Raw genomic sequence first — 27,963 nt, forward strand, 5'->3', positions numbered from 1 at the left:
TTTCATCTGACCCTTGCCAAGCATCTGAATCTCTTTCCTTGCTAACTATGGTTAAGATCTCCATCAAAGGGAGTTTTTACAAAGTGATTAATATTTATATTTAAAAGAAAGAGGTGCATCCTGCATGGGGTTAACCCCAGAACCAAGCGAGGGTGTTTGTTCAGGATCCAATATATCCCATATCCTACGGAGTGAGTATGCCAGAACCGGTTAAAAATAGCCTCTTCCATTCATTAGCGTCAGCAGATGGCCATTAATCTTCCTGAAAGTATTGATTCAAGCTACTCGTCTCCACTTTCAAGGCCCTTCACAGAGTCCCCTCTGCCCATCTATCATCCCTCCTTACGCAGCTGAAAAGGTGGCTGGCTTTGGGACAAGAGGATGACAGTAACAAACCAGCTGCCTCCCTCACACGCTGCCCCTCACGTCTGGAGGGAGCTGTACACAGCACCAACAAAGCTTCTCCATTTGCCTCCTTTAAATGCTTTTCTAAAACTTCCCTTTTGCCCTAAGGGCTGCAGAAGCATTCCAGAGTCACCCACTGGTGTGATGGCACTGAAGCCTCTCCAGGGCACGATCTTGCCAAGGGTCATGTTAACATTGAGTGTTTCTCCATCTCCAATATCCGTCTGTGCCAAACTGTCTCCTTGACTCAAAGAGCTGCAATCCAAACAGCATTGCAGTATAGGCAGGTAATAAGAAGCAAATTTTGGCTCAGGAGGTCAAGAACTGGAAGACTCACCACAAAAAAAGGTGCACAGTATCTCACAGACTAGTGTAAGCCAAAATTAGTAAACCAGCATGGCAAGTGTTGTTGCTTGGCCGCAGTTCAATCCCTGCATGTCAGCCCAGTGTTGCACCTCAAATACTGCCTGACCTTCCCTGAGACTTGCTACCAAAAATATATTTCATCTGGTTCATGAATGCCACCCTTGGAGTGTCACCACGGCAGTTCCCTGTGCATCAGCGCTGGTGTCACCCACAGCAGCAACCCCATGTCATTTCTAAGCCAGCTGGCATAAACCTGCCTTTAGCATACATAATTAACTCTTTTACTTCTAGAATTGATGTTCTGCCATTTGCTCCAAACCCAAATGTTCACTGTGTTTCCTTCAAACTCTAGACCAGCAAATTTAACTAATGTGTATCTTCCTTCTGCCCCAGTTTCAAGATCTTCCCAAAGCTACGTGGATTTTCCTGGAAGAAATATTGAAGATGTTAGAGGTTCTCACCCAGAAGATGTATCTAAGACATCAAGAAATGTATTTTCCCTTCTTTCCCAAACCCAAATTCCACGACAGGATATTACATTCCTTTTGGAAGGAAACCCCACAGTCATTCATACTCCATCCTTTACAGTGGAAAGGAAGACTTCCCAAGCTCAGACATCGTCAGCAAAACAACCTGGTATGGAGTTCACAGCACCTGAGAAACAACCTATTCTTGAGAAAAGAGCTGACACACACACCCCCGTTCTGCATGAGGAGCCAGAGCCCAGAGCCCCAGGTGTCAATGTGACCTCCCACACCCCCCTCCATCTTAAGCAGCACAAAGCAGCTACAGCACGGCCTGCTCCTCTTCATCCCAACACAAATGCAGGTTCATTCTCTGCAAGGTCACATGCTGTTCAGCAGACTCGTTCCAGGTATGGTCATTCTCCCAGGAAATGGCCCGGTCCAGTTGCAGTCTTGAGGAATAAACCAACCCAGGGTTTCCCTACAGAGCAGCCCAGAGCATCTCCTTTGGCAACACACCTGCCCTCCCCTCACCATTGGTCAGGTTCTTCCTTTGATGCTGCTTCCTGGAATGTTGGTGCCCCAGCAGGGTCTGCTCCTGGAGCAAGGCTTCCAGCACAGACCACAGCAGCCAGGAAGTTGTCCAGCAGAGCAATGGATGCTGTGGAACTGCCAAAAACCAGCGGTGGAGTGCACCACAAAGTGGTGTGTGCTGATCTGCCGTGTTTCACTGGTGTGCAGTGCGAGCCAGATGAAGATGGAGGGTTTAAATGTGGTCCTTGTCCCCCTGGATACAGAGGTGATGGAATTACATGTGAAGGTAAGGGAGAAAATCCTCTTTAAAACAGTCGTATAACTCTAAGCCTAATAATTCTCCAAAGTAAAATAAAGTTTTATTATAAAATTGGAGATGTTTGTGGTTGGGACCATTCTGTTTTCAAAACCAATTATATTTCAAAATAGTAAATAAAACCTATAACTTTGAAGCAGCTCTTTCTGCTTACAGAAATGACATATTTATTTGATACCATCTAATCTATTAAAACCAGGGACAGATTGTGATCTTGCTTAGCGCCAGATTCATTCTACTAAAGTCATCACATTCAAAGCCATATAAAATTTCTGTGGGAAAGAGTAAAATTGATTCTACTTCTCTATACAACATATTCTAGGAAAAACGAATTTTTCTAATACCTTAAAAATTACTTGTAAATATCTACCTAATATCTTACATACGAAACCGAACTTGTCATTTGAAATGTGTGACACCAGAAGGGTTTTCACAGTATATTGAGTTATTTATTAAGCACCTGAGAATCCCTCCATAAAACAACAGGATTATGCATTTTGTTGAAGCAATGAATTCCCTGACTTTGCTATCATTAATCACACCTTTTGCTGACATTCCCCTGATAAGTTGATATCTTAACTGGCCTTCCACCACACAAAGCAAAAGTATTTGTATCATTAATTCCCCTCTCTTTCTTGTCTGGTCTCTCATCCTTCATGCACAGAGCAGGGGGGTCTCAGCCATGAGGTACTGGGAAGGACCTTACAGGGATTCCTTGCTCTAAGCCAGGCTTTGTAGGGATGTGAAGCCCCCAGCACTGCTGCAGCCCTCTGAGCTCAGAGCACTGCTGGGGATATAGTACAAAATGTACAAGAAAAGGTTACTGTAATCTTGGGCACTTCAATTTTTTTGCCTATTTGCACATTTCTGAAAAGCCCCTCCTAAAGGATTTAGGGTTATTTGGCACAAAGGAGTCTGTCTTTGACTTCTGTTTTATACCTGGAGATGGAAAAGTACCAAACAGGTTCTGGTACTGGGACTCAAAGCAAGGCCACAGAAAGGCCTCCTCTCAAAGACCAGGCCCATGTACATATGAATATTTACAGCTATGGACATAAGGCTCCTGTGTGTTTAGTAGGCCCATCAGTATAGTCCTTAAAACATAAATCTGCCTTAAAATGTAAATCTGCCTCTCTGCCTTTTACTTGCAAGATGTTTTCTTCAATCTCTGGTATTACTGAAAATCTCCCTGGAGAGTCCTTAGGATGAAATACTTTATTACCAACATCATTCTGCGTCTTGGGACTCGATGACATGATACACAAACATCCTTTTTTCGTCTCTTGTCACCGACCATGACACCTGACTCAATAATTAGCCTGTCCCTTCCCTGCTCTGCTCCATCCCGAGCCCCCCTGCACACCTGTACCCTGGAGCACGGCCAGTGCTGTGAACAGCACCCATTGTGCCTCCAGACAGGGATGTCTCTTCCCATGTCAAATGCAGGTGATTCATCGTGACAGATGAGGTCGAAAAATGAGGGTAATTTCTTGGATTAAGGCTTGTCAAAACCTCAGCTATCAGCACCTTGCAATGCCCACACAACTACACCGACTCCCCTCAAGACAGCAGTGCCCTCTAAGAACAGAAGGCACAAATGTTGGCAAAAAATCAAAACTCAGATGGGACCGACATTTGCAAAATCTCCAGGCAATCCTTGGCAAGTGAGCAAAAATGTCAAGAGACTCAGACACTATTGATAGTCATCACCATCTTATTTCATATCAAAATTCAACGAGATAGAAGAGCCAGCCCACTGATAGCAAGTTTTAATACCTTTGGATCTTGAGGGGATGTGACCTTTGTTTAATGAGAATGTCTGAAAACAATTTAAAATAAGAAGTACTTTACCCAGTGGTATAAATTTCATGATAAAATGCAATTTTTTTTTTTTCCCAAATGTGCAGATTCAAAATCAGGCTCGGAGGACTAGTAGGAAAAAAACATAAGCAGCACCCTGAAAATAAATTTCTTTTCTAAAGTGTATCCTAACACATTTTGTATCTTTAATATCCCTCTGGACAAGCTCCTCACTCTCCCTGTCATGGTTAAGTTGGAAGTCCTCTCCCTCTGCTTTGTTGTCCTGCACTGGGGGTCACAGACTCACAGGGCCACAGGATGGAAGAGACCCCTGGGGATCATCATGTGTAACCTCCTACTTTCTTTTGGAAGAGCACAGTTAAATGTCAGTGTGTTTGCCTTATATTCAGACATCTAAACTGAGATATTTTCAGATGATTTCAGCTACTTCCATTTGGATCACTCCCTTCACTACTGACATCTGTGTTGTCTGTCAGAAGCAGAACCCTGCTTTTGCTCCTCCTGCTTCGGCACAATAAGAATTACAGATTATTAATTCTTTTCCCTCTGTCAGCTGCTACATACTCTGCAGCTGAGGGGAGATGAAGCAGTTCCTGAAGGTTCTACTGCTCTTTCCCCTTCCTGCACAAAGGCAATATGACCTTTTATTAGTAGCCTAATGTTAAGATTTCACAGCCAAACAGGCCAGCTTTAAAAGCTTCATTTCAGAGCAGTGTTTTGGAGACAGTCAGCATCACCTAAAATAGGTAGGGGATAAAATAAAAAATAAGTAGGGGAGGTAAGGCCTGCTGTAGTCCACTGGATCCTCCCACATTTTCTCTTGCAGAAGATGCTCTCTGGCATTTATGGAGTAAGCTTAGCCAAGTGTTCCTCTGGTGATGAGGGAGGTTGCTAAACACCTTATTTTCACTCTGAGTGCCGTTTCCAAGGATATATGCAGTAAAAACCAATGCATTGTTACAGCGTCCTTCTAGCAGTTTTCGGGACAGCACGAATCACCTGCCAAAGAGCACTGCAGGAGTGTCAGAGCACGAACAGAGCTTTACACATTTCAGCTCCACATGCCAGTTGAATGAAAACCCAGCACTGCAATAACGCAGAACGAGCCCAAACAGGATTGTTGTCAGAGCATTTCTGACATTTTCTCTGGTGTGTTACAAGGGACACATGTTCTGCAGCGATTTGTAACACTTGGGGCTAATCCTCTGAAATATTTGTTAGTGTTGGTAGTCACCCTACTTGTTCCTTGTCATCCTGCCTCTGTCCCCCACTCTACCAAGGGGAACAGGCCGTCACTTGCCAAGATGCTGCAGCCACTGGACAAGGAAAAGGGAAAAAATGCTGTCATTTCCCTGGGCTCAGTTCATTCACCAGGGTCTGTGCACTGCCTGAGAGCAGCTGTTGTACTCCGGCAGTTCCTTAGGGTGCCCTAAGGTGGAACACTTCCTTTCCATTTGATAAATGAAAAATTCTGCTTCGGGTATCGTTGTGCTTTTTTCTTAGACCTAGACTTGAAAACTGATGAAACATAAGAATTTAAGCCCAATTTCTGGTCATCCCTTTTGTTTTGTTTCCCTAACTCCAAGCTCCTTTGATAGGGAGTGTCTGATCACTAAAAGTGTACCATTAAAAAGACAGTCTCCATTTCAAAGAATACAGACAATTATTTAAAACTATTTTGGATTAGGTTGCCAGTTAAGGACTGGTATCTTTCTGGTATTTTAGCAGTCATAAAAGAACCTCAGCATTCCTATTGAAGATAAAGATGTAATGCTTTAGAAAAATATCCTTAAGAGGGTGAAGTCAGTAAAACTCTGGAATATTTTATTGGTTTTGCACAGTATTTTCTGGGAGAAGGGGAAGTCTAGAACAGCTGGAGTCATGCTTTCTGCTCGAGCGTTAAAAGCACAGCATTGCCTTGACATTGCAAAACCACTTTTCAAACCAAATAATTTTCAAAATAACAGGAGAGATGGAGTTGGGAAAGCATTATGACCTCACATGTACAGCTGGATGAAATGAGGAGAAAATTCAAGTAGCTCACATTCATTTCTTTTGATGTTTTATACCCCAAAAGATCTACCATATCAGACCAAAATCCTTCCTCTATCTCCAAGAGCTGCCAGCTCCATTTGTCTGGCAACATGTGGGAAAGATATAGGGGTGGTGTGGGGAATAGCTTCTCAGAGGTTATGGATCATGTGCTCCAAAACACCAAGGCGATGCCTTTGAGTGTTACCCTGTCCACCCTTTCCAGGCCACGTCTGACTTCACAGTTTGCTATCCTAAAGTCATGCCCTTCCGAAGGACTTGGTATAGTCACTTGTTCTTTGTACAAAAGTTCTTCTATAACTTTGTTTATTTATCCTTGCTTCTTTTTCTGCATCTTTTCCACTTTTATTGTAGCTTTCCTGAGCTGAGGGATCTGACCTGCCCATGGTATTTAAGATGGAGTTCACCATGGATATAGACCATAATGAAGTCTGGCATTTTGTGGTCTGCTCCTTTCTTAACAATTCCTAACATTTTATTTAGGTTTTTTGACCACAGGTGAGCACTCAGCTGACATTTCACAAAACAAAATCCATCAGTACAACTTAACCAGCACTGTTGTCTGCATTGGTATTCCCAATTTATTTAGTCAAGTTTCTCTTGTTAATATTCCAGTTGCTGTGATGGACTTTTCTCTCACAACTGGGCTTCAGACTGCTGGACTATTTAAATATGTGATGAGTTAATTGAATTGCAGTAACACATGCTTTAATCCTATGCTTCATTTCATTTACCTGTGTGTCTTACATGTGAAAGAAGTGCTTCAGTCCACAACTTTTCAAAAGAAAAAACAACAACCTAGGAACTTTCTTTTCCCTTTTTTCCCTCTGCCTTGTGCTGAACATATTAAAGCTTCATCCACACATTTAGGAAGTTAGGTTAATGTGTCTTTGAAAGGAAATAAATAATGCACAATGAAACAAGGTAGACTACTCTCCCTCCAGTGAAGCCTGTCCTGATCTGACTGCTGTTCAAAATTTTAAGCAGGCAATGCTCTCTCAGCTCCAAGCCTGGCTTTATTTGCACAGACCCAGGGCCTCACACGTGGATGGCACAGGGAGTTACTCACTGTGGAGATGCTAAGCAATAACTCTGTCCTGGAAGACATTTGCTGATTAGGCTATGGAAAATGAGAGAAACAGCACAGCATCTGGTATTCCTGAGTGCCCCTGAAGTTATTGCAGAGAAACTTATAAGAACTGTATGATCTCATTTTAATGGAAAATAGAAGTTTGGGGATATTTCCCAGAAAGCCTTTTCAAAGAAAACAATAATGCACTTCTCCATTTTCACCTCCAGATTTTAAATTGTAAACATAAACATACGTACACTTGACAGCAAGATTGACCATTTGCAGCAATGTTTGCCTCTTTGCTGTTATTTTTTCCTATCCAAAACTGCTTAGTATAAAACCACCACAATACCTTTCTACAACTTAGCAAATGCTCACAGAAAAAAATATTCATTCCAGAAGATGAAAGATAGAAGTTTGGGAAAAGAATTTGACACAAGCAGTATATTTCTATTACAGTGGGAAATGTCTTTTAAGTGAATATTACTCTCCTTCTCACAGAGCAGCCAGTGTTCTGTTTTTATGTTTTGCTATTCACCAGTAATAGAACAGTTTTAAACATTTTACTATTAAATGTCACGGTAAGAGCGAAACGTTTTAATATCCAAAATACCATGTTCTTTTCTGACAGCTCAGATGCATCTTGGAATCTGCAAAGGCCAGATGGAAAGTGTTCTATTCACACGGACACACTTGCTTTAAGTGCTACACACAAACCACGCTGAAATAAAGCGTAATATGCTTGAATGTCACCGTGCTTGGCACAGCACTTAGGCACCTGGAGGCTTTATGTAACCATCATCCTACAGGAAAGGCAATCACATTTAATGCACTTCAAAAAGAGTGGTACATTTTTCCCCAGGTTTGGTGCTCCCCTTATCTCCAAACAGATGTTATTAACCAATTCTATCTGCTTTTAACATCTAATTGCAAAGAAATCACTGTCCCAGGTTGCTCCAAGCCACATCCAACCTGGCCTTGGACACTTCCAAGGATGGAGCAGCCACAGCTTCTCTGGGCGGCCTGTGCCAATGCCTCACCATCTTCACAGCTAATAATTTCTTCCTAATATCTGATCTAAACTTATCTGAATCTATTCACTTGCCCAGACAATGATGATTTGGTTTTATCCTTTTTTTTTCACAGATGTACACTTGGAATTTCATCTAAGCACATGTTGATTTGCAAATGTCTAAACCTTCTAGCCCATCTACTCAAAAACCAAATTTGGCTTAATGACATTCTCAGCATATACAGTATGGGTCTAAAATACACCTTGTAAGTTTTCTGTTCTCAGGCAGGTCAAATCCTAAAGTTACATAATGCAGCATTGAAAATTTCACAGATAAACACCAAATATATTTCTTCAATGCTATTTGTGTCAAAATGGTTTCTTTTAAAGCATGTTCTTGGAGCTTGTCTGCAATTGGAAAATGTGTGAGGGCTTTCATTATTTTTTGGATGTCAAAGTTCATATTCCATGGCTTGGTGATAATCACAAGAGGTGAGGAAGTCTTCACCACAATAACTGCATTAAAATTTTATGGTGCCCCAGGAATTTGTCCTTCATTTATCTTTCCATTCCCATTGCCCATTTTCCAGCTTTAAGAACAAAACGTGGTGCATTAAAGTTCTCTTCCCTTGTAACAATACTTAAAATGAAAGACACTTTGTTTCAGGTCTCGTTAGCTTCATTTCTCATTTTCCTTGGAATAACCTTGCTTAGCTTCATATCCTTCATAAGAGACAAAACTCTGCCAGTGAAGTGAGCCAAAGTACAACATATTTCTCTGTATTCACTTCCTACACACAAGGGAAGATATTTTTCATTTTGGTATGTGAGGTGCCTTTCTTTTTCCCAGAGTCATGAAGAGCCTCTGGCACACATTTCTTGCTCTGCTCCTGTCACAGAGCTTCTCCTTTGAGCGTCAGTGGTCATCCTGTCCCTTCAGTGACCATTTTGTCCCTTCAGTGACCTTCCTTCTCCTCTCTTGAGTTTGCCATACACAATTACCCCTTATTAGAGGGTTACAAATAGAAGTGTCAGGTACCTGCCTTAGATCTTAGGTTTAAGGGGCCAAACCTTCCAGGATCCAGGAACAATAAAATTTTTAGATTCATAATGATCAATATTTAAAAAAAAAACATGCCTTCAACAAATAGCCTGTTTCAGGAGGTGTAGTCCTTTCCACATTCATCCTCTTTCTTCCACAGAAGCACATTGCATACTGAAATGAGTCAAGAAATCTTTATCTAATCTGCAGAGCTCATGTTACTCATTAAATATTAATTTTTTTGCTTAAATGTTTGTCATTTTGCTGACAAATCCACATACAACTCTTTTCTATAAGGAAGAAACACTTAATCTCTGCCTTATCTGACACCTGTTAAGGCTTACTGACCATCCACAAGGCAAATTTGTAGAGAGCGATGGGTGAGGTCTTGAGTAATAACTGCATTTGTACTTCATCCATCCCTCACCTTCAAAAATATGTACTTAAAAATGTGCATGTTCAGAAGTTGAATATGATTATGTTAAAGCCATTCCCTTGCAGACTTTATACAGCTGCTCATTAGTGCTGTATTGCTAATGTGATACCTACTGCTATCCTGCAGTGTTTTCCTCAGCCAAATTACTTGCTGGATTAATAAAATGGGATGGGGAAAGAAGTAACCTGTGCTGTGCTCATAACCACAGAGGATGTAATATTTGAACTGTATTTTTTTCCTCGTGTTTCACTCTTGCAGCGCAGTGTGAGCCACCATGTGAGCATGGAGGAACCTGTCTGCCTCAAAACACTTGCTCTTGTGCTTATGGATTTGTAGGGCCTCGATGTGAAACCAGTACGTATGAACTCACCCACACTTTCTTCATTACATGAGTCAATTAGCAGAAAATTACAAGATTTAAAAAAAAAAAAAGACAAAAAAAGCCTTTTTCTTTTTTTCCTTGTATTTCCCCTTAAAATGCTTATTGAACACAAAGGATAACACATTGAAGTAATACAGTAGCTATTTCAGAGCACATATCTACCAGCAGCATAGTTGTATTATGTAGAAATACGCACATCTAAATCAACATTCTCTACGTAAAATTGCTTCTGGAAAAACAAACAAAAAAAGAAGAAAAAAGAGTGCATGTTATTTATAGTAATATTTATGAAATTTAAGATTGTAAGTGAATGTAATAATGCTAAGTTTGAGAACACAAAATACCAGCCATACCTATTAGGAATCATGTTACTCTGCAATACAAGTTAAAAAAGAGGTTCGATACAGACAATATCTGAAAATCAGCCTTCAAACCCTTCTATATCAGCAAAACACGTGCACTTCCATCATCACAGTCCTTGCTGCTTATTTAAATACCGGGTCGCCCTTGAGAGGAATGTACTTTTATCTATGAAACCGAGTAGCTGGAATACTTAAAAACCAAAGAATTTTAAGTGTATAGCTTCTAATAGAGAAAGCAAACCAAATGGACAGATTCCACCCTCAGTTTACCTCCTGGACTAATACTCTAAGTTATTTGCTGTAATAGGGCAATTTTAGGATCTGCACTGGTGTAAGTGATACGAGATTTTGATCTTTTGTGTGTTTTCCAGTGGTGTGCAACAGGCACTGTCACAACGGGGGGGTCTGTGTGTCACCAGATGAGTGCCAGTGCAGGCATGGCTGGAGCAGCCCCTCTTGTGAGACAGGTGAGTGGTTGGCAATGACTGATCCCACCCTGTGCTGACCAAAGTCCCTGTGGTTCCCCCACAATTCTCAGACTGGGAATTCTGCTTAAAGAATTAAAGCATAAGAACAGGAGACCAAGGACAGGGCAAAACCTGCAAAGGCCTTGAGTTTATGTAACTATTCATAAGTTTAGGTGTTTATGTAAGTATTCCTAAGCTTAGACGTTTACCTAAATCTCAGGGTTATATAGAGGCAACCCACAAACAAAACCTTCTTGCTGCTTTTTAAACTCCTGTGATTCTGGAGTTAATTCTTAGCATGCACTGCTGCCAGAATTCACACTGCTCCTCCTGCCTGCATCTCTCACTTTCAGAGCACCTACAAAAAGCACCCACAGGAGTGTGAGAGCTCAGGGAAAAGCCACCTCCACCCATCAGTACAAAATGACAAGGTGTGGACTGGAACTAGGTACCTATTTCTAGTCTGGGCTCAAAGTTTTACACAGACACAGCTCAGAACTCTCAGGATCAAATTCCTAAAAGGTGGGGGAGATATTTTCCTCCAAAGGCACAGACACTACAGCACTCACCTGGGACAAGCCATGCAAAATAGTGAAATATTAAAAGACGAGGACTACCTTAATCAGTGGCAGACCTCAAGGCTCCAGAGGCAGTCTGCCTCTGCCATGGTGAATATTAAATGTCTGAGACACCTTCAGCCTACCTTACCTTTCCTGGAAGGTGAGAGATGTCATTTTAACCTCTCTCCTGGAGATTGCTCTTCCTGTAAGTGTTAAACTGACAGACCTACTGAGGACACATGAATTACCCCAGCTATGATCCACAGGAAATTACTGGGATTGTCACTGCTATTCTGGTTCCCACTAGCTCTGCTTTTTCTTCTCAAGGAGTTCTGAAATTTTATTTTGGCATGGCTTTAAACAGGATCATTCCAAGAGAAGGCAGCAAGCAACAGGAGCAGTAACTTCCAGACCAAAATAACAGCAGCAGGATTTTTTTGTCTGCTGACAGCTTTGGTGAAAGGCTGCCAGACTCACCTCTCTGGCACTGTTTTGTGTGCATTGCACAGAATATTTTGTGGACACTTCCAGGGTTTCCCACCTCAAGTGTTATGATAGCAGTCTCGGGAAGAATGCAGGTATAAACATTTAAAAAAAGGGACTTTACCACCAGAAATGCAAACACTGACAGAGTGACAAGAATATGGACATCTATGAACTAGCCAGGACAGTGAGGTGACTAAACCAAATTCCCCTTGAGCAATGAATGAAATCCATTTTGACTTCATAAGTGACTACTCCTTAGTCAGAAAAGCCTCTCATCCGGACTACAATTTCACTAGTTTTTTTTCTTTCCAAATTGACATTTTATTTCTTCTTTAGTTCATCTGAAACATTTTAGTGACCCTTAATTTATTTAAGCTTAAATGCATTTAATTTATTTAATGGGCTACTCTGTGAGATACTGAAAGACAAAGGGAAGGAAAAAGGCTAGTTTAAAGTGTCACTCTGCTTTACAACAAAAACTTCATCAGATTCCTTATTCTTCACACACTGACTTCCCATCTAAATCAATTTGCAATTCTAATGGGTTTTTTTAACAGTCTTGTACTTGCCACATAGAAATATGCAAGACAGCTTTAAATTCCTAATGCCTGCTGTATCATCCAGAGTAATAACAGATACATAAAGAGGCAAAGGGAGCTCAGCCAGTGGCTTTGTTGGTGATGAATGAGCCAATGTGTTGTGGGATCTGGCATTTAAATGAGGCAGAACAAACAGGTTTTTTGGTGCACACCTATTCAGGTCCATGGAAATGCCACAATGCTCTGCTGAATGCGGACAAAGCAGCAAACAATTAATATCTCATCTCCAGGTTACCCAGGGTGTATTTTATTTGACTACATTTACTACCTTGGGATTGTGCTTGGTGAGAATACTGGAATGGAAATAAATGAACTGTGTGAATCAAAGGAATACATCTGAAATAAATTAAATTATTATGTGAAATTATAGTCTATTTCATCCCCCAAGCTATGCTAAAACACCACGGAAATACTCCCACTGTGTCGACCATGAGCAAATACTGCAGCACAACTGACCAGCAAGGGTTACATGAAACTTTTCACAGTATCACTAGAAATATTAATTCTAATGACATGTGCAGCAGTAAAAGAGTGCCTACTCTAAAAAGTTCAGTGTTATCAGATTCATAAAGTTATCTCGTATTCCCATCCAGCTGTGTGCAATCCTGTGTGCCTGAATGGAGGAATCTGTGTACGCCCAAATATGTGCTCGTGTCCTTCTGGTTTCTACGGGCTGCAGTGCCAGAGAGGTAAGAAAGTTCTATTTGTCATCTTGATAAAGGACCCAGGCTCAAAACATAAATACCACCTATAATATTACCTGCCCCCACATGAAACATATCCAGAGACTCTCCTTGTCATAACTCTGTGTGCTTCTTTGCTGTTATACTCTGTCATAAATCCACATTTTATTGTCCCTGACAGTATTGGGAAGGAGTAAGCACTTATTTGTGATGCCATTAATGGCAACTAAATAATTACTCTAAAACTACCTGAGTCATTGATATCATTAATTAGCAACTATTCAATTAAATGTTAAAGCATGGCTGTACTTTGTTCATTTTGTACACCCTGTGGTGTGTACTGTTCTGTGTTTCAGAGCCAGGTGATAATTTACCTTCAAATGGAGCTCATATCACCTATGTGACCACACTAAAGTGTTGTGGATGGGAGACTTCTGTAGGACTTCAGCAGATCCCTGCTTAAAAATCTGATCAAATATTGCTCTGATTGAGCAGGACCTGACTTTTAATCCCTGTCCTAGGCTGAGTGCTCTAGACTGAGGCTAACAGTATCCTGGGCTTCTTCCTCACTCTGTGCTGCAGAAGCCAAATTAATGAATCCTTTAATGACCCAGAATCTCAGGCAGAACATACAAGAAAGAGAACTTAGGGCCCAAGTAGCTGGAAGACCCCTGTGCTCGCTTTTCTTTTTTTGAGTACAGCTCTAGTAACTCCTCCTGAATCTGGGAATATAAATGCACCCTTATTACCAAAACTACTTTGTTGTTAAAAGTTCTTTGCTTTTACTCTCTCTCTCTTTTGTTTCCCTGGAGCTCCTAGATTAATGTGGTCCTGATGCAAACTTTTGCAAGTGAATGATTGACCCACAAAAATCTAATTGCAAATGGAGCTTGCTGGAAACTCTTTGTTTTTATGGGGTTGGGGGTGAAGGAGAGAGTGAAAATGATACCAATTGTGACTTGATGATCTTGCTCTTGAGTTGAACACAGGGTGATTTTCAACATCTATGTGATTTGAAATTTTTGCCTTTAAGTGTTATGGTTTAAACGGAGCTAAAACTTGAAAATAAGTATTGGCTTTTGTGGGATCTGGGACTGACATGAGGATACAGTGGATGGATGCTGAAGAACAGCAAAGCCCTTCCTCTGCTTCTTTGAGAAAGGGAGAAGAAACAGCACCAAGGTCAAGTTAGAAACAGCACCAAGGTCAAATATAGGTCAAACACTGACCTATATTTCAAGGGCAGAAGCCCTTGAGGAAGCTCTTTGACAGAGACTTAAAAACCTGAGACCCTTGGGAATATTCTGACCACTTAACTGCAAGTATCTAAGAGACCCTTGGGTGCTAGGAATCATGTCCCACGTTCCTTCCACAAACAACACAGAACCGGAGCTTCCATCCAGGTATCTGCCCAAATCACCCTTTAGGGAGACACCTTCCCTACCCCAGCTAAAAAAACACCTCTGTGAGCTGCTCTCCCAACCCAGGCACCTCAAAGGGAGCCTGTGTTTTGGTCCCCATGTGATTTTGGTGCACAGAACTTTTGCTTTCCTTTCCCCAGCTGTTTGCATTCCCCCCTGTAAGAACGGTGGGCGCTGTGTCCGGACCAACGTCTGCTCCTGTGCCGAGGGCTACACTGGGAGAAGGTGCCAGAAAAGTGAGTTACACATTTCCCTTTGTTTTCTAACAGTTCTCCAACTCCTAAACAGCTTTTCTCCTTTTTGTGCACATTCCACAGAATATTTAGCCTGTACTTATGCTATATTTCTATCAGAGCCCGTATAACATTATGTTATACCCAAAACCAACTTGTTAATTAGAATAGCATTAAGTCAAGTCAAAGTTGGCAGGAGAACATTTTTCTGGAATCCTCTCTAAATATTTCATGCGTTCAAAGGGAGTAACATTCCTAGTTGGAGATGAATTAATTATTTTGCACGAAAGATTTTTGGGGGGAAAAATTAAAGCCAAAGGCCAAGAAGTTGACAAGACCCTCAAAAATATTAGAACATCATAGTCCCAGCTTAATTAAGGTAATTGGTTAATAGCACTTCATCCTTGAATTTGTTCTTGTCACTGAAAACTCCCCTTTCACGTTACCGTCAGTATTAATATTTGATTCTTCTATTCTTCTGGGGAAATAGGTTATTTTGGCACTTTTGCAGACTCAATTGCTCAACAATATCTGTCAGCCAGAGAGTTTAGGATATGTATGTGAAAACTTCTTTTTTTATTATTTCTTAATCAGTTTGAAATTGGCAAGAGGGGAGCTGTGAAAACAACCATTCTTGGCAGGAAGAATCTGTACATTTCCAGAGCATTTTATGTTTCTCACACACAGAGGAAAAAAAAGCCAGTAAAAAATTCCCTGCAGCAACAAAAGCCCTCTCATTCCCCACACTGCAGCTCTCCCCTCCTTCAGCAGGGAGAGTCGTGATGCACAGTGCACAATCAAATAGTCTGTTCTGGCAGGAATGTGCTGGAGGGAGAAAAAAGGAGCAAAAAACCTTATGTTTGGCATCTTGTTTTTGAGGTTAGAGAACATTAGAAAAGTGCTGTTTCCAGCTTTAAACACCCTGCCACATCTCCAGGCAGATCAAAGGGAAGCGCGCTGATGATGATTGCAGTCTAGCAAAGCACTCCCTGGAATCCTCCAAACTCCACCAACTCACAGCAGGTTTCTTTCCACTTTCCAAAAGTTTCTGAGGTTTTGTTGTTCATCTTTTGCAGAAATGTTTTTTGAGATGATGAAAATATTTTTGTTCTGTCTGATCCAAGCCTCCCTTCTACTTCAATACCTGCTATTTAGTCTGGTTTATTTAGCCTAGTGTTGTAAAAACTTAAATAAAGGGCCTGTGAATGTGATGAAAGAAGAGAAACATGATTAAGGAGAAGGAAAATACTACATTTTGCTGACTCTTACCAGTCATTGACTGCTAATTGGTGAAAAATGTGGAGTACTGTTTCTTTTTTCTTGCCTAAAATCAACAGCACATGAGACAAGTATCAAGATCCATTGAAAGAAGGAGTTTATTCACAATCTTTTATAACAAGCAGTTTCTCTTAGAGCTGTACATCTTCTTGTTATTGTTATATAAAATAACTTCTTTCTCCTCTGGCAGAGGTTCCAGATTTTGCAGCTCCTCTGGAGCAGAGGACTGCAGGTCACAGCAGAAGTCAGTCTCAGCTGACCTCTGCAAACTTTCCTCTACATACAATATGGAGAAAACCAGTGCTCCCAGCAGTGGGAGGCTGCTCTCTGTCCTACAGACCTCTCAGCGTTCAAGTGCAGAACACATCTCACCCCTTTTTTTAAGCATGACTTCATATCATTTTCCATTGGGCATAGACTAGATCGGGGGATCAGCTGACATGTGTGGCATACATTGAGAGGCTAAAAGGATAAACACAGGCACGTGTTCCTAACTCACTTACACACAGACAAATGAAAAAGTGGAGAATAAATCCCCAGAGTGGAGAAATTCCACTACCCAACCCCTTTTTTTTTTTTAATAAGACATATTAAAACTACCATAACGTCCATTTGAAACTCCAAAAAGAGCTGATATATCAGGCAGCTCATTCTGCAGTGTCACTAGCAGTAAACATGTCTGTATTTATACACTTATGAAGTTATTTTGATAATCCTGGGCCCACCTGGGGTAGCTGACTGTGCAGAGGTGAGACAGCCCCATGGGCTGTGTGCCTGAGTGCTGAGAAATCCAGTAGGGAAGGGTACGGCAAGAAGGAATCAGGAAAAAACAGTAGATTTCTACTGTACAGAGACATTTATTCTGGATTTGAGCATCTTTTCTGTTGGGCTTTAAGGACTCCATGTAAGGTAGCTGAGCCCTGAGTTGCACAGGACATTTTGGCTTGTGCAGAGTTGTAATATATACACAGAAAGTGAGGAAAAGAAATACACACATCGGGATAGCAAAGCTGTGATCAGATATAGAAGTTTACTGGAAGTTTAACACTGCATCATCTCCTATTTCCAAATCACCAGGAAAATGTCAGAGAGACTGCTTAAGGTGAACCTGTGGCCCAAATCACAGCTCAGCAGTTGCTGCCAGGTGACCCCTGGAGAAAAATAAATCCTTTTGAAGGGTTTTATCATTATTTTAATTGTTCTTTGCACTCTGAATAGGAAATTGCAGTCTCCTTATGTACTTTTATACTTCCAGTACAGTTTAAAACACCTCTGATAGCAAATCAGCTTTACTATGTACTTACACTGAGTCTATAATCTTAGAAATTTGGGGTGGATTTATTACCTGCCTAATAAAACCTATCAAGATGGAGTGAGTAAACTTAATACTAAGGCAGAAAAATTGGCAGTTTATTCAATGTTGTCATTGTTTGAGACGTTAATATTGTTTCCACTGCTTTTAGACATTACTCTTTCCTTCTTAATACCTCAGCTGCATGGACAGAGAATGAAAAGCTTCTGTTTAATTTTGGCAGCTTCAGATTCTCAGTTGAAGGTGATAATTAAAACTAAAAGCCACGCAACCCATCAAAGACAGGTTATTTTTTAACTGAACCCAAACAGGCTATTGGTTTATTTTCAATACATAGAAACATGGCTTAGGATTTTCACTTTCATCCCTGTACTGTCTGGAATTTCTAATACTGTCTGCATGCCAGCCAAAAACAGGCAGGGTAGAGTGGTGGCACCACGTCTTTTCTATTCAGGCTCGCTCTCCTTTGCTTCCTGAGTGTGTGGAAAGGCATTCAGCCTGAAAGTTTGTGTTTTGTATCTAAATAAACATCACTCCAAAACCCCAAAATGTGTAAATCAGAGAGGTCTGATTGGCTGCCAGCTGCAGTAAGTGCCTGGTGATTATACAAGGCAGACACCCACACCCCGGGCACGCGTGCTGACAGGGAAATGTGTGGTTGTGCTGACAGGGAAATGTGTGGTTGTGCCTCAGCAATCTACAGCCTCGTAGCCTCAGTTGAGGAGGATTGTTTCCAGTATAATCAGTCTTGTTGAGAGGGAAGAGGCAAATGCTGGCAGCACCTCAAAATAAAATATATTTCTGGATCAACTTTGCATGTAACAAACACAATCAGGCGCTAGCACTAAAGAAAAACTGTTTGTGCCGTGGTTTGAATTCCCTTTTGAAAAACACAGCTTTAACAATCCTGGGATGTCACTGCTTTTCACAAGGCTTTAAAGCAGGGTTCTGACTGATTTCTCCTGCATCCTTACAAAAATTATAAACAAAGACAACACAGTAGGTTTCCTTTATTTACTATGTGTATTTTCATAGGACCGCTCTACAAACAGCCTTTAAAAATGAAAGCCCATAAAAGCTGAGTTTTCTTATGAAAGGTTGGAATGAAGGGAAGGGGACAAGAAGAGAGATTCATGGGACCACACATTTATCCTTTTCTCTGCTGTCTCCTTCTTGTGAGTGCATCTCTGAGCGAAAAAAGGCGAGCCACAGCTCCCTCTGGAGTTCATCAGCAAGCAGAGGTCATGGGAGAACAGTGCTGACCATCCTCCTCTCTTTCCCAGCACACCAGGCACACCTGGAGCCTGACCTCAGCCCCTCTTTGGGCACTACCCCGTGGCCAAGAAACACAGCCAGAGACCTGGGGTTTGCTCACCATTTAGAAGTGAGAACGTGTTTCTGTGTGCATCTGTTTCCTTGTGTCAGGCTCAATCCTGACGACTTCGTATCACATAAATCACCACACTGACACTGGGACTTTGCAGATTGGATCTCAAAGTTAGGAGATAACTATTTCTCCATTTCAGTAATTCCTGCAGCCAGGATTTATAGCCAATTCACAGTGTGCAATATAACTCACAGTCATTCCTCCAGCTCTGCTTGCTCCTCTTCCCTCCTCCTTTCTTTTCCCTTCCTGGCAGCATGAGGACTTTCCTTGCATGAGAGCTAGAGGCAAACTAATTGGAAATGTGAACACTGGGCTTCAAAGGCAGCTTTTTGCTAAGCAATGTCATATTGTGAAAGTCACTGACTTCCCACATTCCAGCCTTCCCATGTAATGTTTCTGTACATTGCTGCCTCGCCAGCTGCATAAGCAGGAAGTTTTACTGCTCAACAAATCAGACTCCCACCGAGTTGTCATCTTGACACTGTGTGATATATTCTCTGGAATGTCTTCACTGAATAGCCAGATTGACTTAAGCTATCTAAAATCAGCCAGTTTGCAAGCCAGAGGCCCAGCAAACCCTCCCACACAAACAAGTAGGGAACAAACAACATATCTCATCCAAATGGATGGAGGAATCATTTAATCAGACTTGCTTTTCATATGGCAAGGATGCACTTAAAAGCAACAAGTGTTTGTCTAAGATTCCTGGATGGAAAATATCCTTGAACAGTGGGTGTTTGGAAGTAAACAAACAGCTGCTTATAGCAAAGAGACCTGTAACTTCCTGTTCAAAGCATTATCTATGCAATAAAATTACAAAGATTTGCAGGCTGGCCTGTTGCCTGGTTGGCATCCGGTCTGGAGACACAGGAAAAGGAAACACTGGTCTCAGTCCTTACTTGATTTTCCAGTCTATGCAACAGAATTGGTTCATATTAGATGTCATTTTCCATCCCTAGGCAGGAAATACAATAGCAGATGAGCAAAAAAAAAAAAAAAATCAGGCTATTGCTGTCTTTCCCATTCAGCTGGACAAGACATGATCCATGCATCTTGCCTGGGGGAACAGGGAGAGCTGTGGCTTCCCAGAGGAAGGGATAGAGCCCAACAGGAGACAGCGACTCAAGGCATAACCTGGTTTTTGGTCTGCTCTCAGAGCAGTGCTCCTCTCTGCTCTCTCTTAGTAAGGATTTGTGACAAAACCATTAGTTGGTCTTTCTTAAAAGCTAATTTTTTTTCATATATATGTAGATGATGCATTTATTTTAATAGGGGATTTGAGCACATGCATCTGTCTACATTTATTTTCCAGGAAGGCAACAAGGATACATCTGGGTAAGAACTGAATATATTTCCTAAATAAGCCCAAAAGCCTTATTAAATTTTTTATTCATTCCATGAGCAGAACATTCCCAGACTACAGGATGAATTTTACAAGAGTAAAAAATCTAAATTTTGATAGAATATTTCTTTGCTTGTATCTGAAAGGCACCGAAGAAATGTGCCAGATCTGCTGCTGTATGTAAAAGCATGCCTAAAGCAAAAGGAAAGGAGTTCCTGAATTACTGCATCTCTCTGCAGTGGGCTTCTGTGTGAGGATAAGTGCTTTTTGCCCACTAATTGATTTAAGAAACATTTTGAGGATCTATTTTTGACCCAAATATTTTGTAAATCACTCTTTAAAAGGAGCAATGGATCTACCACTTGAAAAGCGCAGAGGACAGACGGTCATGAAGATTGATGCTGTCTGTTTATCCACAAAAAGACTCTGGCAAGACAATCCTCTCCAGCACTGATTTCCATGTAAGCTCAAGCTTGCTTTTGGAGGCAGATAATAGCAGGGTGATGAACAGATCAGTGCAGTGCCAGTGAAGGCAGCAGTCCTATTCCAAACTTCCTGACTGGGTCCTTACTTTTTGGCTGGGTTACCAGCCAGACCACTGTGGCCTGTGGCTGCTGTCCTTCTCTTGAGACTTGAATCTGCCTTTCCCTTTGCACAGATGAAAATGAACCAAATTGCACCAAGCACTGGCAGTGGCTTATCCCACACAGGGCAAGGAGAATGTGCCCAAATGGCCTAAACTGCAGGTCATCCTCAGGCACAGAGTTGCAAAAACAGTCAGCAAAGGAGAAACGGTGTGTATGAGTTCTCTTTCACTTCTCATTCAGGCATGACAAGAAAGCAGCTCAACAGAACTATTTATACACAGGCTGGAATAGTTCACTGACCTAATAAAACTCAGAGCATTCTTCAGTGAAGAGAAAATGCTACCAAACTCAAGCCCCTAACAAGTTGGGGAATATGAGCTGTGCTGAGAGTATACTTTGCAATTCCCTACATTAATTTTACACTAACAGTTGCAAAGATGAGAATAAAGTAGAGCTATAGTCTCTTTCAAATTAACAGTGTTGCAATCAGACTAAAACCAGTCCATAAATGAGAAAAAGGATTTACTAATGATCTCAAAATCCCATGGTTCCTAGCAGAATATTCCCCAAACATCCAAATGTGCACCTACACATGCTTATTTTGCTTATGGTGGTTTCATTCTGAAAGATGCTGAAGTATTTCACAGGAACATGATACCATTGCATGTCCAGAGTTTCACCTGACAACAAACAATAGGAAAAATGAAGATCATGAGATCAAGAGGGAGAGACATTTCTGTCCAAGGACAGTGGGGAGCCCCCTGCCTGTATTGCAGGGATGATCCCCCATCGGTTTCCTGAGCTTTAGGAGTTTTGCCCACCACTTGCTACCAGGGAATGTTTTGGAGATACAGGTGGAGAGATCAGGATCCTCCTTAGCTAATAAAAAATGTTATCAGCTGCTGAGAGTGACGTGACAGCAAACAGCAATGCAGTGCATTACACACTGACTCTAGGAGTGCAGGCTAGCAGCTCAGTAGTTTTTCCATATAGTAGTAATTATTTTTCTCATTTTTACTGAGCTAATAACTAAATTAGATTTATTTCCTGCTTTAATATCTCTAAAAGGCCCCATAAGTATATCAGAGTACACATCAGAATGAAGATCCAGACATAATTAGACAAAGCACTGTCGTTGCACTGCTATCTATATGGTTTACAATTTTTCTGACCATTTTTTCTTCTGAAATGTGTGCTAGGTCATGCAAAGTAACTCTTATTACTAGAGCTCTGTGGTAAAGTGAATATATTAGAAATGCAAACTGTCACCACAACCATCACAATTACATTTACAGCTCCCTCTGTGTCTTGTAGTAATTTGTTCTCCCGGACTGCATCCCTCAGAGGTTTCTACCAGATTATTTTTTTACTATTCAGAAAGGTAATTTATTGAAGAAGTGCTTTGCATCTCCGTCAGACGTACATGAAGCAAGAAATAGGGATGAGCAAACCTCAAAATGATTGGTAGTTTGATATGGATAAGGATCCAAATTTTAGAACATTGCACAAAATTTGCAATTTTGTTACATGAGAAATATTCTTTCTCCCTAAAATTTAATCTGTGGCTATAATTACTGACATTCAGCGGATCACACATCCGAGGTTACTCAGACAGAGCTTGCAGAGAAAGTTATTTCTTTATTTACAAACCCACATCAACGCAGATGAGGAATTTCAGATAAAATCAAGCTGTGTAACAGCATATGTGCCTAAAACTCAGCGTGGGCAAAACTATTTCCTCAGTGCCCTTGGAAGCAGAAGAAAGGGGACTAGAAATTGCCAGTGTCCCGAATCCATAACGTGTTTTTCAGAGCTATGTGCATTTGGGACCTTCAGAGCAGCAGATATATTGGTACATCCATCTCGCTAATGATCTGTTGAGCATCAGTTATACCCTCTAAAGGGGTGAATGACATTTTTTTACCTCCACTAATTTCTGCCAGTAGAATCCAAACAATGGTGCCCTTTGTTAGAAAAATCTTTTTTTGGCCAGAACACACCCATCTGGGGAATTTTTTTTTAATTTTTATTTTTTAAAGGATTGAAGATCATTCAGCAAGATCAAATCTTTATTTGGAGCCTAGAAGCATCCAAGCAATTGTTTCCTTTCTGCAGCCAGGGTAATGTTTCATCTGAGCAGTGCTGCTTGGGTGCATAACGCACCCAGAGAGATGGGGAACCTTCTTCCAGTCGATCAATTGAGCTGTGCTATTTTGTGAAACTGCTGGTCTGACCTTCCAGTTCACGTCCTGGGAAAAGGATCAGCAACATCCCCACACTTTAAGGCTGCAGTATCGTGATTGTGTCATTCCTGGCACAGAGCTTCTCCACATCCTCCTTGTTTTATCAATAGGTGATTTATTTTACCTACAAACACTGCAAAGGGCTAGAAGTGCCAGCTTTACCACAAAATCCACTTCTTTAACATTAACTGGTCTCATTTTTGTCCGCAGCTCAGCTTCTGTAAGCTGTAGTTTCCTGACAAGACCAGTCAGTGATATTTTTAAATCTGTCCCGTGCTCCGTGTCCGTACTGTGTTGTATCTCCCCAGCTACAGCTCTCTGCTTTTGAGAGTGTCACACCAAATCAAGGTAACCACTAAGCAGCAAGGAGGAAACAAACATTAAAACAACATGCACCCATAGAAAAACCAAAGCTGAGACTGATCAAGCTCCCTGCTCCTCAGAAGAGCAATAGAACAAGTTGAATTATGCGCTGGACCCACAGAGAAGTCATCAGTTCAAAACCAGCACCAGCCAGAAATAAAAACAATGCCTGTGAATCACCCAGAAATGTCAGCACAGGGATGGGGACTTAAGGGATAAGTTGAAGTATGTATCTACCAGTAGGTGTTCTTTTGGCTGCATTTCTGTGCTCTTTGTCAGCAAGATACAGCCTGATGCATTGCCTTAGCTGGCCCACACAGATGTTACTGCTTGAGGCTATTTTCTCTCTTCCATCCAAAGGCAGGATGCACCGAGAAGCAGGTCAATTTACTCAGCTTCTACAGGGCAAATAAAAAAATAAAAAAACAAAAAGAAAGAAAAAGAGAAGCTGTCTTGAAAACTGCATCTTCTAATCAGCACTGCAGCTTGATGCACTGTCTCCTCATCAGAGCCATGGCTCAGGATATGGGATGACAGGTAATTTTTGATTCAGAAAGAAATAGTCTGTGCAGTCTCATGGCCAGGAATGTTTCAGTTCCTGAAGCATTGCAGGGGATTGCTCTCTGCTAAGATTTTAGGACCCTGGTTTAATATTCCCTCTCTTTTGACTTTATGAGGCTGGTGATGAAGATTGTCTTATTTCAACAAAATTAAAAGCTTTTCACTACTTATTATTATCTTCTTCTAGTGAGAAAAGGGGTAATGAAGTCCTTGTGTCTAAAGGTGGCTCAGATTAAACTGGAAAAGTTTTTGTCTGATAATCCACAGAAGCAGTGGAGATCTGGAGGACATGTCTGGCTTTTTCTCAGCGCTGTCTCTGGTCAGCAGATACAGCTGGTTAATAGTGTGACTCTTTGATAGAGTCAATCCTAGTATCTGCAGTGCAGCAAAGCATGTCCAGTGCTTCACTTTGCCCCCAGCCCCTTCTGGCTTTGCCTAACAGGGATATTTTTCTTAATACTGTGTACATTGTAGTAGGAATGTTACTGTAGATCAATGGGCACAAAGGCAGGCAGCAAAAGTCACTGAAATTATGGGCGTCTATCGCTGGTGCTACTTACAGCAGGAGGACAGGCTTCACATCACACACATTTCAGGTGTTGGGTGGTTTCAGTAATCTCCAGAAATATTTATTTTGCAGGCAAATTCCTCTCTTTGGCTGACAAAGCAGAAGGTCTGACTGCCTTAAAGATTTTAGGGCTGAAGCGTTCAGTGTGGAGCTTCATGGAGGTTGATAAAAAGAGTTGCAAGAAGCACTTCACTGGGTCAAGTGAGCCTAGAGGGGATAAGCTATGAAAAGGGTCACAGGAAATTTTAAGTGATTGTAAGGTCGAAACACATTAAAGCCATCAAAGAGGAAGAGCTGCTGCATGAAACAGAAAACTCAGCAAGTTGAGAATGCCTTTCAGCGCCTGGGAGAACTGTGCACGTTTTGTGTGATGTTCTGTGCAACACCTGTGTTTTATCTTAGCACCTGCAGCTGCTTGTTACCTTATCAAAATCACCCCTCATCTGAAATGCAACACATAACCACGCTTCTTCAACCTGCTTTATCACCTTCAGCATAGGCTTACCTTATCTAACCCACCAGCTCAGGGAAACAAGATCATGGAGGTGGTTCCTAGCTGTAAATGGTGGCCTTACAGAATTGTGGAGCATTACAGACTCGAGTAGCACCCTTGCATATGAAATTCTGTGCTTTGGTTCTTGCTGAAGAGCATGGAAATGTCGACATTAGCAGCAAGGGAATGATTAAGGCTTTAGTGATACTCACTGACTGCCAGCAAGCTTGCACCCAGGACCTGTGGATAGTAGGGGACTCCCCCTACTCCCAGTGATATATCCTACCTAACTGAGCTAAGGGAAGACACAAATGTGGTTATATCTATGGCATTAGACTAGTCCCCAAGAGAGGTGGAAAACTTATCAAACCTCTGCTGTCTCAGGACCAAGATGCCAGGCCCTTTTTAAGAGGAGGACAAAAAAAAAAAAGTGAGTCTTTTCAAAGTCATGCCAGTACCTGGGAGGATTGCAATAATTTGATTTGCTCTCCTAGTGTCTGATAATTTATTTAGTTTTCCTGTGAGAGACTCTAACATTTTTGTTTGCTATTTTGAAATTGGAACTCCTCCACAGAGGCCAAGGAGTGGGACTAGAAAGGATCCAAACTAGTTATCATTAACAAATGTTGAAGTCTGCCTGACGGGTATTGAGATGGAGTCGTATTGAAGAAAGTTAAAGGAAGGGAGGACAAGGTGGAGGTGTCAGGCAGGAAAAGGGGAGAGATAACACTGCATTAATTTACCTAAAGGTGCTTGTGAATTCCTTGGAAAAAAGAGAGTTTCTTCCCCAGAGGGCAGGCAGGCAGAAGTGCTCCTCCAGATCAGAACAGGTTTGGTACTGACTTGAAGCCTTAGTTCACTTTGACTTGAACTCCTTTGGATTTATCACTGAAGTCAGAGATGCCATAAGTAATGAAGGCAGTTCATACTATATTTTCATAGCTACTTGGTCATTTTTAAGGCAGCTGGACAAAGAAAGGGAGAAATGGGAAGTTGAAAGTCAGTTTGAACTTTTGTGTTTTATTCAGATCAAAACTGGACCTCACCTGTTGCTGAAACCTTTGCTGAATTACTAATTTGACTCCCCACAGTTGAATAGTCTGCTGTCAGTAAAAAAAATAAAAAATAAAAACACCAAAAAAATCCCCAGAAAAACAGGAATGTGATTGTTTGTATAAGGTTAAAAATATACAGAAAATGTAAGCAACAAAAGAAAGAAAAAGAGAGAAATATCCATCTGAACAAGTGCTACTGTCCTCATTACTTTTTCTTGACTTCACTTTCTAAGAGGTGGTGGGAAGATATTGTCTGAGTTTCATATGATCTCAAAACTAAATCTATAGATTTTCAACTGATTTTAGGAGAGCAGGTCAGTGCTGGGGACACTGTGGTCCCTGAATATCAAAAAGCATAAGGTGATTGAACCAAACTTTATTGTTTGGGCTCATCTTTTCTAAATTCTGAATGTCTGAGCTGTTTTATAATTGAAATGTGAAGTCAAATACAACACAATGTAATATTGTGGATCAAAAATCTCTTATCGGAGATGTGACATCAAAGGGGAGAGTAAAAGGAAGAGGGAAAATAAGAGATTAAATTATTTCAGAGTTATGGATGCCATGACTCTTTGAACTTGCCTAGGTTTTAACCAGTGGTCGCAGCATTTTTTTAATAGCTCAGCAAGAACTGTAGATCCCCGTTAGCCTTAGTAAGCAGAGGCCAAGATTACAGCATGGATCAGGAGGGGTGGAGAAAGAAGGAAATGCAGGATGGCAGTTTGAGGGCTGGGTTCCAAGTAGCCCCTATAATCATGGCCATGTCTGCCCTAAGGGCAGGTCACGATGCCGAGGGACCCAGGAGGCTTGGCACAGAATGAAATGTAAATGTAGCAGCCAAGCAAGAGCAGCAATACAGCTCTAAAAGCTGCCAGTGAAGCAGCATCTGGACTGAAGGGAGGGAGAGGCCAGCACACGAAGTGCCACAAAAGCAATATTTCACTACATCAGAGGAGTAATTAGGGAAAGTAAATCTGCCTACTTAAAAATGCCTGATCATCCCTGAGAGAGGAACAGAAGGTTATTCTCCCATCAGATAAAAGTTGCTGCATTTTTGCATGCTATGTTTCAGTAATCACCCCTATTTTGAGGCTCTTTTCAGGATCCCGCTTCCTACAGTAGAGGTCCGAGGGAGGGCTGTGGTCATTCAGAGTGCTGTATGCAGAGACAATCGACAGCCAGGATTGCTGCAGCATTAGCATTCACGTTCTGTTCTTGCTGCTGATGCGCTAAAAGGCAGCACAGCCTCGAGGCTGATGAAGGCACTGCTGCGTTTTAGCTGTCAGCCCCTCGAGTCCCCTGCTCCCTGCTGAGGAGGAGCCGTCCCACAGCCACCCATCCCTGCAGGCAGGGAGGAATGACACCGATTACCACGGATGGGAAGGAGTCACTGGCAGCTCCACTGTGCCTATAAAGCTTTGAACATGGCAGGAGCCTCTGGACACAAATGTGTTCTCACACCTTCCCTGCCAAACTCCTCCTGACTTGGCTCTCCTACCGCAGTCCAGCCACTCGCTGTGTTACATGGCTCTTTGTACTCCGCCCAATTACCCAGTGTCTCTTTCCATGTAAAATGCAAATCATTCCCACTCCCACCACACCGGCACTGCCATGTTTCTGAATTACCCTGCCCCTGATGGGTATTTCCTACACTTACGATAACAGGCAAGAAGAAACAGGACAGGAGGAATTCGGGAAGCTGCCTATGGCATCTCCCTACATCAAGCAGGTTGGGATTGCAGATGTTTGAGTTCTCAGAAATGTGAGATTTTAATGCCGGATGTTCTAAAACAACACTGATAAATACAGCTTAATCTGAGACACAAAAACTAGCTATTAGATTTTTAATGAAATCAACAGAAAACCCATCTGGCTTCTTGTGTTTGAAAGAACAACTCAGCTCTCACATCTTATTTGTACAAAAGAATAAAGTAAAAAGGTAAGTGCTTTAACAAGTAATGGTTTGAAAGAGCAATGCAGGAATAGATCTTTAGGATTCATGCTTGATACGCAAAATCATACCCAAAATAGTGTGAAAACAATCCATCTTCGTCAAGGCTT

General features: G+C 41.5%; 1 protein-coding gene across 1 annotated transcript in view; it reads left to right on the top strand.

Annotated features, from left to right (window-relative positions):
• Nucleotides 1-27,963, top strand: part of LOC121670349 (von Willebrand factor D and EGF domain-containing protein-like) — a 164,019-nt gene that overhangs the window by 127,195 nt on the left and 8,861 nt on the right. Inside the window, exons 21-25 of the mRNA XM_042040440.1 lie at nucleotides 1,165-2,055; nucleotides 9,779-9,874; nucleotides 10,636-10,731; nucleotides 12,970-13,065; nucleotides 14,621-14,716. Of these exons, the coding sequence (XP_041896374.1) occupies nucleotides 1,165-2,055; nucleotides 9,779-9,874; nucleotides 10,636-10,731; nucleotides 12,970-13,065; nucleotides 14,621-14,716 (1,275 nt within the window). The remainder of the gene's footprint in view (nucleotides 1-1,164; nucleotides 2,056-9,778; nucleotides 9,875-10,635; nucleotides 10,732-12,969; nucleotides 13,066-14,620; nucleotides 14,717-27,963) is intronic.

Source organism: Corvus kubaryi, unplaced genomic scaffold, assembly GCF_017639235.1.
Source record: "Corvus kubaryi isolate FWS band 111438036 unplaced genomic scaffold, C.kubaryi_AGA036_p1.0 37396, whole genome shotgun sequence".
NCBI classification, from domain to species: domain Eukaryota; kingdom Metazoa; phylum Chordata; class Aves; order Passeriformes; family Corvidae; genus Corvus; species Corvus kubaryi.